This window comes from Giraffa tippelskirchi, chromosome 14, assembly GCF_054371585.1.
Source record: "Giraffa tippelskirchi isolate mGirTip1 chromosome 14, T2T-mGirTip1v1.2.pri, whole genome shotgun sequence".
In the NCBI taxonomy this organism is placed as follows: Eukaryota; Metazoa; Chordata; class Mammalia; order Artiodactyla; family Giraffidae; genus Giraffa; species Giraffa tippelskirchi.
This window is the reverse complement of record NC_137288.1, coordinates 72,698,621-72,710,073: the sequence shown is the minus strand read 5'-3', so window position 1 is coordinate 72,710,073 and position 11,453 is coordinate 72,698,621. Positions and strand designations below refer to the sequence as shown.

Here is an 11,453-nt window from a genome sequence, read left to right as displayed (position 1 = left end):
AGGACTGATGCTGAAGCTGAAGCTCTAATACTTTTGCCACCTGATGTGAAGAGCCGACTCCCTGGAAAAGACTCTGATGCTGGGAATGATTGAAGGCAAAAGGAGAGGAGAATGGCAGAGGATGAGACGGTTAGATAGCACCATCAACTCAATGGACATGAATTTGAGCAAACTCTGGGAGTTAGTGAAGGACAAAGAAGCCTGGTGTGCTACAGTCCATAGGGTCACAAAGAGTCGGACATGACTGAGCAGCTGAACAACACCAACAGTAAAAGTCAGCAGTTTTTAATATTACTCTGTTATGAGAATGCAACACCCTTGAGGAGAATACAGCTCCAGTGACAAGATCGAACCATACTGTTCGAAGAACAATTTTTATCTTTTTTTTTTTTTAAACCGGCATTTGATTCTCTTGTCCTGACCATGAATCAGAAGCTGGTATGCTACAGTGCAAGCTGATTGAGAAATGTCGTGATTCTGGAGCTCAAACAATTTATTTTTCTGATACATCTCTGTGTAAAAATCAGAAAACTGCCCCCTTAAATGGCCCCTATTTGCATTCATCTTTCTCCTCACTGAGAGCAGTTGACTTCAGGGAGACAAGCTTCCCTCTGACCTTTGAATGCGGGGACCCTCAGAGACAGGCTGCCAGGCAGGCTATGGGGGCAGGGGTGGAGATCACGGGCACTGAGGCCGCGGTCCTGCTTTTAGGGGAGGGCGGGGGACACCTGTTCTCCAGGCTTCCCAGGTGGCGCTAGCGGTAAAGAACCTCCCTGCCAGTGCAGGTAGAAGTAAGAGGCCTGGGTTTGATCCCTGGGGCGGGAAGATCTCCTGGAGGACAACGTGGCAACCCACTGCAATTTTCTTGGCTGGAGAATCCCATGGACAGAGGAGCCTGGTGGGCTACAGTCCAGGGGGTCACAAAGAGTCAGACACGACTGGGTGACTAGGCACGCACGCACCGGTTCTCCACCTGCTGCTGCTAAGACACTTCGCCAGCGTCTCTTAAGCTGAGAGTCTGAAACATTTTCTTGGTGATACAGAATACGTGTTAAAGAAGTGGTGGTCAGGCTGGACAAACTCTCAGAATATGGATTGGAAAATGTAATTTTCTACTTGCACTTTTTTATTAATGACTAGAATTGTACTAGAAGTGACCTTGGAAACAATTCAACGTGTAAGAGAGGAAAGACTTTTTAAGGGTTCTTTCTCATTGGGAATAGTGGCTTAGGGGACATGAAGAAGTAGTAATTTAACTTTTTCTCGCTGATCTTAGAAACACACGTACATGCATCTCATATGAGCTAATGACTGCAGGTCACAATTTCTTCCACAGAAGGAAAGGACATATAGGAATGGAACAATAACTTTGTCTTTACTCATAGAGACTTCATTCTCATAAAAATGATGAATAGCTTGGTGAAGAAATCAAAAGTTGATTTACTTGAAACACCAGCTTCTGTGAAGAAAGGGAGGACTCGAGAGAGGCATATATTGAGGAGCCGAGCGCTCACAGCACAGGCTTACAGACTGCCCGCCCACCTCTGCTCACTCCAGGAACGCAGGTAAGCGCTTCCAGCAGCTCTGCGGAGCCACATGAATCCTTTCTGAAAATAATAACAATGATGTGTTCTTATCTATACAATTGTACATCGTTTCTCTGTTTCATTTTGTCTGATTGTATTTTATTATTTAGCCAGGGCAAAAGTAGAACAATTTTTCATCTGCTTTAATCTTTAGGTAATTTATTTATTTCCAAAACACAAACGCTTCCTTAGGAGGAAGTGTGATGGAGGGTAGGAGGTGCAGCACCCACAAATCCTTCAAGAAAAATGCAGGGCTTCCCTAGCGGTCCAGTGGATGAGAATCCGCCTGCCAATGCGGGGGACCCGGGTTCCATCCCCGCTCCGGGAAAGTCCCACATGCCGCGGGGCAACTAAGCTCGGGCACCACAGCTAAGGAGCCAGAACCCAAGAGCCCGTGCCCCGCAACAGGAGACGCACCACAGAGAGAAGCCGTGCGTCTCAACTAGAGGAGAGCCCCCGTTCTCCAAAAGTCAAGAGGAAGCCTGCTCACTGCAACAAAGACCCAGTGCAGCCAATCTTCTTTTAGTTTTCTTAAATTAAAAAATGGCAGAGAGGTGCCTCATGATGGATGGCTGGATGGTGTCACATCAGTCTTTGTTTTGGTGTCTGTTATAAGGTCTTCTCTACCCAGTCTTAGTACAGCAGGTGAGGAAGAACAGATAAAAATATTCTATTAGTTTTTACAAAAGTTCTTTTATAGTCTTCTAAGTATGAAGTATACACATTGAAAACAACTCTAAAAGTAAAAGGAAAGAAGCTACAGTTCCAGATGGCGCAGTGGTAAAGAATGCATCTGCCAAAGCAGGAGATAAAATGGACATGGGTTTGATCCCTGGGTCGGGAGGATCCCCTGGAGGAAGGCATAGCAACCCACTCCAATATTCCAAATTTCAAAAGTCTTCTAATTACTAACTGTATACAAAGGAAAAATCTTAGTTGCCAGAAATCCACCACCCACACATAAGGCATTTCTTTTAGAAATTCTCCTTACAGACTAGCCTCCCTTCACCGCTGCTGCTGCTGCTAAGTCGCTTCAGTCGTGTCCGACTCTGTGCGACCCCATAGACGGCAGCCACCGGGCTCCGACGTCCCTGGGATTCTCCAGGCAAGAATACTGGAGTAGGTTGCTATTTCCTTCTCCAGTGCATGAAAGGGAAAAGTGAAAGTGAAGTCGCTCAGTAGTGTCTGACTCTTAGCGACCCCATGGACTGTGGCCTACCAGGCTCCTCCATCCATGGGATTTTCCAGGCAAGAGTACTGGAGTGGGGTGCCATTGCCTTCTCCACTAGAGTGATTATAAAATGCGTCTGACGCTCTCCCAGGACTCCCAGACCCCGTCCGGCCACCATGAGCTCCCTCGGCGAAGCCACCATCCGCCTTGCAGTCGATCTGTTCCACCAGATCAGACGATCAGAGAAGGAAAACATCTTCCTCTCCCCTTTCAGTATCTCATCAGCCTTAGCCATGACTTACTTAGGGGCCCGAGAAAACACCGCATCCGAAATGCAGAAGGTAGGTGGCAGCGGCCTTTCCGTCACAGGTTTGCGTGGTTTGTCTGCTGGCTGGAGTGCAGATGATCACAGGTCTGGCCGTCCCCGGGGGTCCCACGGGAAGCTCAAGCAGCCGCTCGACTGGGTGGGCACAGAGGCGGGCACACACTCTCCCGCAGGGCTCCCCACCTGCTTCCTGTGCCTGGACTTCCTCTGGGGGCTGGGATGAACCCCTGCAATTGCCCAACAACCAGAGTGAGGCTTTAATGGAAGAGTTCGGTAGAAGTGAGGCATTGACTAAAATCCATGTTTTCAGTGTTTTTTTAACCTGTTTCCTCAATAGTGGTTATGAAATAAACCAGGATTCCTTGAAGTGACTTGTTATAAACTAGTTTTGTGCTTTGCACACACAGCTTGTGTTTCCTAAGGAGCAAATGCTTGTGTTGAACATTGCTTTGATGCTCTTTGGGTTTTTCCTTGGTTTTTTGGCTTTGTTGTTGTTGTTTAGCAACTTGTTTTGCTTGTTTGGATTCATCCTTTCCTTCCTTCTTTATTTCTTTTTTTATTTACCCTGAGTACGCAGGTTTCTAAAGCCTCCTTGACCCACTCCCTGTCTCCTCCAGGTTCTTCACTTCAGTAAAATCGCAGCCAACACAAAAGAAGGAGCCACAAAAGATCCCGTGAGTCACACAGCAATGGGTCTAGAAGGAGATCATATATCCAAGAGGGTTATCGGTTAAACTGGGAATTTCAGATAAACTGGGCAAAGTCCATTTTTAGAGGACATCCTAGGCAAAAATGCTCTCCTGTGGGCTCAGTGGGCAGAGAACCCACCTGCCAGTGAAGGAGACACAAGTGTGGGTCAGGAAGGTCCCCTGGAGAAGGAGATGGCGTCCACTCCAGGGTGCTTGCCTGGGAAACCCCCTGGACCCAGGAGCCTGGCGGGCCGCAGCTACGGGGCTGCAGAGAGTCAGACACGACTGAGCGCACACACATGGGGCTCGAGGCGGAGCAGAGTGAGCAGGGCTGTTTCTGACATCACGCCACACACTTACCTCAGACATTCGTGTTCTGAAGAGAAGTGTGGGTTTCAGAGCAGAGGGTCTGAGGAGCTTCACGGCGAAGGACTCCTTTCATGTGCTGACCAGGCCTCTGCACGATCTTAGCTTCCCAACCAGGGACTGAGACAAGCACTGCTGAAAACCTGGCTCTGTCTCCTTGGAGAAGCCACTTAGTTCTCTGAACTGTCTTGTTTCATGTGAACTGAACTAAAGACTTAGACACGCTGGTGTACAGCTGCTAGCAGTGTACCAGGCACACACTCTTCCTACACCGGGAAGTGTGACCACTGTGTGTGATCATAGTGAACAGCCACAAAGCACAGTCAACCGGTCTTAGAAGGTAATCTCACCAAGAAGTATCACAGGACTTCCTGTCATAACCTAGGACAATATACAAATCACATGTTCTCATATGGCTGACGACTCTTAGAGATGTAATATGGTGCATGAAGCCTCAAGAAGCTCAGGTTTAACCGATCCCGAAACATTCAAGGGGCTTAACTGGTGGCTCAGATGGTAAAGAATCTGCCCACAGTGCCAGAGACCTGGGTTCGATCCTGGGTCGGAAAGATCTCCTGGAGAAGGGAATGGCTACCCACTCCAGTATTCTTGCCTGGGAAATCCCATGGATGGAAGAGCTTGGCAAGCTGCAGTCCATGGGGACACAAAATGTCAGAAATGACTGGGTGAGTAACACACACACACACACACACACACTTAAGACAGTGAAGACACAACCCAAGAGAGGGATGGTGCTGCATGTGTAGTTCAAAAGAGGAAAGATTGGAGTCTATTAGAGAAGGAAGAAAGAATTACCTGAAAGACTGAACGTAAGTTGATGAGTATATTTCCAGCAAAATACACCAAATATGAGGGAAGAACAACCGTCACCCACAGAAATACCGAAATCCAGGTACTGATCAAGCAGACTCATGTTGGTGCAGTGTTTGTATTGTTAGAGAATCCAATGAGCTCACTTTTTGATGTTTCAAGGTTGAAATGCCAGGAAATGTTCATCATCACTTTCAAAAGCTTCTGACGGAATTAAAGAAAGCCACTGATGCCTATGAGCTGAAGGTCGCCAACAGGCTCTACGCAGAAAAGGAGTTTCTGTTTCTCCAGGTGAGTTTCCTGGTCTGTCACACCTGTAGTCTGCATCCCGGATCCTCGGGCCCCATCTCCTAATGGGGAGGGGAGCAGAGGAGCCTGGGGACCCACACGGGGGCATTTCTCCCAGGGGCGCAGGGCTCCCCGACCACAGCCCCACCCGCTGGAGTGTCCCAGAGGCTGATAGCACACCAGTGAGGGGGGGGCTAGGGATTGGCTTATGAACTCTGCTTGATCAGGATTTAACACATTTAATTTAACTTGGGAATACCTACATAGTTACTGATAAATTACTCTTCATCCTTCCTTTCTTCCCACCCATGTCACAGGAATACATGGATAATGTTAAGAAATATTACCTGGCCAGTGTGGAATCTGCTGATTTTAAAAATGCTGCAGAGGAAAGTCGAGAGATGATTAATTCCTGGGTGGAGAGCCAAACCAATGGTAGGTTGTGAGAGAATCACTCATTGAAAGTCACTGCTGAGTCCCCGCTGTGTGTGAACACAGTGCTGGACCCTGACTGGGCTGCCAGGAGCGGGGTGAGACGAGATTGCCGAGGGTGGGGAGGGCCTGCAGGGGGTGGACGGTCCACGTCAGTGCGGAGAGAAACGGGAGGGGTGGGTCCCAGGGCCAGCCCCCTGCAGGCACAGCTGAGGCTGGATGACAGCGTCTTTGTGGATCCCAAGTCTCTGCTCAAACATTAGGTTGATTCATAAATTTTTCTTTAAAGTAGAGGCTTAACTTCTGGATTATGATCCATAAGAGAAGATATGAAAAGAGTTCCCTTTTGCTTTCTTAACTGGGAAGCAAGCCGCTCTCCTTTAAACCACCCTTTCTGCAGAAATGACCACCTGCAGCAGGAGGTGTCTGGCCCACGTCCCCCTCCCACAGGATTGTCACAGGTGTCCTCCCCACTCAGGGAGGGGGCTGGACAACGTCTCCATCCCATGAACCTTATCCTACCTCCCTTCCTAAATACAGATCTAACCTATAGCAACTCAGAGTGGGGAATGCAGACAAATACACCCCATGGAGTGGTGTCTGGGCACATGTTCTAGATTTTAGTGTTCATATCATTTGTCCTAAAGAACATTCAGGCCCATTTCCTCTGATTGCTAAGTTCAAATTTGAAAATAGCAATCAAAGAATCAAGTGAGGAAGAACAGAAGAATAGAAGGAAGGGTTGAGTAAACAAGAGATAAAGCTATTGAGCGAACAGGAGGGGAGGAAAGGGAAGAAAGAAAACTGACCAGTAAAGATCAAATGAAATCAGTGCATCAGGAATTCCTTGTGAGGTGACTGATGTCCCCATGCGCACAGACTGAATGCCTTCCCAGTCAGGAGCAGGGGCGTCTCCACGAGGGCGACTCCATCAGGCTGGGGCCATGGGCAAACCCTCTCCTGGTGAACCACTGGTCAGGGAGTCCCTCACGGGCTGACTTGTGTGAATGTTTAGTCACCACTTGTAACTTTCAGAGCAAACCACTTGTGCCTTTCATAATTGATAATTTGTCTTTGCAGGAAGAATCAAAAATCTGTTTCCCCAATACTCTCTTGAGGGCTCTGTTCTGGTTCTGGTGAACGCTGTCTATTTCAAAGGGCAATGGCAAGAGGAATTTAAGAAAGAAAATACTGTGGAGGGAAAATTTTGGCTGAACAAGGTATTGTCTATAAGTTCTGCATATAACATAACATAACTACATATGCACTGTGGAGTGTAAATATGTATTGTTTAATATATAACTGCACGTAGAAGATAGAATTCATCAAGGCTTATTTTTTTGCCTTTTTTTTTTTTACTTTATTTAGTTGGGATCCCCTGAAGGAATTCTTGTCTCTAATTCACAAATTTTCCAGATCATCTCTTAGAAGGAGGATGTGTTTGGTGTCTTAACAAGATTATCTTTCTTTATGATTTATGCCCATTTAGCATTTTTTGCCACATGAATTTATTGCAGGATACAAGCAAACCTGTGCAGATGATGAAACAAACCAATCATTTCAATTTCGTGTCACTGGAGGATGTGCAAGCCAAGATCCTGGAAATACCGTACAAAGGTGACGAGCTAAGCATGATGGTGCTGCTGCCCAATGAAGTAGATGGTCTGCAGGAGGTAAGACCTGGTGTCTATGATGTTTCCTCTATTGCTTAAATTCCTAGTGACACGATGCTCGTGTGGCCTGCTCATAGTGTGGTGATAGTGATTGGCAGAGCTCAAGCACATAACAAGGATGTAAAGTCAATATCCTAAGTATCACAGTATAATATGAAGAGTGTACAAAAATTTGCACACCATGGGTCAGAATAATATTCTGATGAAACTATGGAATGTCAGTTCACAAAACAATATACCTAGGTACAAGCATGAATATCTTACAGCTGCAAGAATCTCCAGTGTATTCCAGGCCACTCATTTGAAGATGAAGAAATTAACACATATGTAATTGACTCCTGGAAATATTTGCAAGTTTACTCACCAACAAGACAAGAAAATTAAAGCAGCAGAGTTTCCATCGTACTCATGCTCATCCTCCGTCGTGCCCAACTCTTTGTGACCCCACGGACTGCAGCCCAGCAGGCTCCCTGTCCATGGGGTTCTCCAGGCAAGAACACTGGAACCAGTTGCCATTTCCTCCTCCAGGGGAACTTCCAGACCAAGGGATTGAACTCAAGCCTCCTGTGTCTCCCTGCGGGCAGATTCTTTACTTGCTGAGCCCCTGGGATAGCAAAGTTTCCTTATAGCCCACTAATTCACAGAGATTTTTTAGACTGGGCAAATGGATTTATCTTGAATCCCAGTTTTTAATTTGGAAGTATTTGGTTTCTAAGTACTCAAAATTCATTCACAGTCTCATTTCTAGGAGTTCAAAGGTGAGAGGAGGGGGAATTATACAATTTTCTTCTTAGCATTGCTATCATCATAAAGCTAATATGTAAAAACACCAATAAGCCCATCTGTCATAAAAGGACATCCCATGAAAGACCATCTATAGATACTTTAACAGCCGATAATGACACAGAAGAGGCAGTAAATTTGCCACACTCAAAATACATACATGGTAACACTGAAAATCGAAACTTCATAGGGAAAGTAATATCGCAGTCAGTGTGACGAGTCCTCAGAATACTTGTCTCCTGCTCCAAATTCCCCATTATCAGTGACATTGGGTATATCTGTCCTAGGATTTTATCCTATAGCAACGAGTTGAAACAATGAAAAAGTTGTTGGACATAAGTGACTCAAAATAATGAAAAATTTTAAATAAGAAACAATGGTATGTATTTGTATTACCTTACCTTAGTTTTGGAACTGACATGCAGTGAATGTTTAAAAGATATTACTTAAATAAATATAGATGTATACTGAGTATCAATTTAATGACAGTATTATGTAGCAACATAAACTTGATTAGAGAAATATTTATTGAAAAATTTTACAAATAAATCAAGCAAGAAAAAGGAATAAAATTAGAATGTAAGCTGTAAATGCCCTATGTAAAAAATTTTGGACAAAAGAACATTAACAAGAGAAGTCTGCTGAAAGCGAGCGTGCCATAGATAAACAGCATAAGCAATGGAACGTTCATCTCCTACAAATAATTTTGTTTAACCATCCTGTGTGGCATAGATATGTGCGTATATATACATTTGTATCTTCATGTGCATTGCTGTGCTGTGCTTAGTTGCCCAGCCATATCTAACTCCTTGTGACCCCACGGACTGTAGCCCGCCAGGCTCCTCTGTCCATGGGATCGTCTGAGCAAGAATACTGGAGTAGGTAGCCTATCCCTTCTCCAGGGGATCTTCCCGACTCAGGAATCGAACCAGGGTCCTCTGCATGGCAGGTGGATTTTTTATCAGCTGAGCTAACAGGGAAGCCCTTGTGTATTTATACATATGGATGTATTATGTGTACATAAATAAAGGGGCTTCCCTGGTGGCTCAGACAGTAAAGAATCCACCTGCAATGTAGGAGACGCGGGTTCGATCCCTGTGTTAGGAAGATCCCCTGGAGAAGGAAACGGCAACCCACTCCAGTATTCTTGCCTGGAGAATCCCGAGGACAGAGGAGTCTGTTAAGCTACAGTCCACGGGGTCTCAAAGAGTTGGACACGACTGAGCAACTAAGCACGCAAGCACGCATGTAGATAAAAATGGCAAAGTCATGAGCATATAAGTAGACTTACCTGATTATATATCGAGGACTCTGTTATTTTTCCTCCTAGGATAAAACCTAATAAACTGAATCTCCTGTATTCATGTGTATTGTGAAGAAAATTGTTTTTCAGACATTTCAATCCAAGGTTAGGTGGGCTCCATGACCACTGAGAACCCTGACAGTTGTTCCTTTTCCCACTGTTACAGCTTGAAGATCAGCTCACTGCTGAGAAGTTAATAGAATGGACGAGCCCACAGAATATGGGGAAGAGACAAGTGGATTTATACCTGCCTCGGTTTAAAGTGGAAGAGAGCTACGACCTCGTGCCCACACTGCGAGCCCTGGGGATGGTGGACGCCTTCCGTATTGGGGGGGCCGACTTCTCGGGCATGACCGAGAGACACAATCTGGTGGTGTCGAAGGTCGTGCACAAGTCCTTTGTGGAGGTGACCGAGGAGGGCACGGAGGCCGCAGCTTCTACTGGTGTGAGTGTTGATGCTGTTATCACATCAGTACGATTTCATGAGAGTTTCCGCTGCGATCACCCTTTCCTGTTCCTCATCAAGCACATCAAGACCAACAGCATCCTCTTCTGTGGCCAAGTCTCTTCCCCTTAGATGTCCTTGGCCAGCGGCCACACTCGGGGATATTCGCAGAGCTGTTCCCGGAGCTTGAGTGCTGCTGTAACAGGTTCCCTTGCATTCATTTTCCTTTCCAACCTCACAGTCAGCACTGAGCATGTACTGGATAAAAGATTATGTTTGTCCCTCTCTTTCTACAAACACATGTAACCTACTCTATTCCCCATAAAAACTCCTTGAACAAAATTTTCCCTATATTTTAAAAAGTTATTTCCATACTCTATCTTCTACTAAGTTTGAAATATCATAGCTCCTATTTCAAAACTTGTATTTACTTTTCAAACCTAGACATTCCCATTTCTTTGAGTTCAGGTGGTATGTGGGACGCCTACATGTCTAAATCTTTTAATTTTCTGAAATGCAGTATCAGTAAAACCACGGCTTGTTCATGTCGTCTGTTGCCCATCCTTTTTTTTCTTTTCAACAAACCGCAAGTGACCCACCACACGTAGAAAAGATCGTGTAGAAGAAATTATCACAGACAATCAAAACAGTGAAGCGTGATACGGTTAAAAAGGTAGACAATTATCAGAACATGAAAGCCTTTGTAACCCATGTTAAGAGTTTAAATATAAGCATCTAGAACTCACACTTGGGATATGAACTGAATCTCTAAATAGATAAGACAGATAATATAAATTTTAGAGTTACTGAGAGAAGTATGGTAACTGCAGCTGAAGGCAAAGATGGGATCGGACTGGGAGAGCATATAGTGAGAAGAAGGGCTGACATATGACCCTGAAGTCCACCAATCCATAAACGTCAAGAATGGACAAATTTTATTTCCTAAAACATAACTTTTCTCAGGGCAAGAGGACTCATTTGGAGGTGATATGTTTATTACATAGATTGGCATGATGGTTTCACAGATATATACTCACCTCAAAACTCCTGCTGTTCATACATTAAATATGTACAGCTCTTTATACATCATTCATACATGAAGAAAGTTATTTTTGAACAGAAAGTAATAAAATCAATATGTGATTTTAAACATAAAGATAATAGATGCTTAATAAAGAATATATGCATATACACCACAGGACAGGCTTCCCTGGTGGTGCAGTGGTAAGGAATCTGACTGCCTGGCAGGAGACCTGGGTTCAAAAAAGAGTTGGACATGACGTAGTGACTAAACAACACAACACCTCAGGATCCCAACTTGTCCCCATTGGATTGGAGAAAGCTGAAATTAAAAGACTGGTCAAACCCTGTGTGGAGAAAACGTGGATCACCCGGAATTCTCCCACACCACTGGTAGGGATACGAAAGCTGCAACCACTTAGGAAAACAGTCTCGCAATTTTATTTTTTCCATCTTTCTTATAATATTATTGGCCCATAGCATTGAGTAAGTTGAAGGTGAACATGTGATGCACTCATTTTCTACATGCAAATCTGACACA

General features: G+C 45.0%; 1 protein-coding gene across 1 annotated transcript; it reads left to right on the top strand.

Annotated features, from left to right (window-relative positions):
- Window positions 1-1,186: 1,186 nt before the first annotated feature.
- On the top strand, window positions 1,187-10,234 carry LOC145534247 (serpin B4-like). Its single transcript, XM_081561574.1, has 8 exons — window positions 1,187-1,565; window positions 2,909-3,098; window positions 3,700-3,756; window positions 5,131-5,259; window positions 5,574-5,691; window positions 6,769-6,908; window positions 7,206-7,361; window positions 9,614-10,234. Exons 1-8 carry the CDS (start codon window positions 1,405-1,407, stop codon window positions 10,022-10,024), a joined length of 1,362 nt encoding a protein of 453 aa, XP_081417700.1. The 5' UTR covers window positions 1,187-1,404; the 3' UTR covers window positions 10,025-10,234.
- Window positions 10,235-11,453: the final 1,219 nt, after the last annotated feature.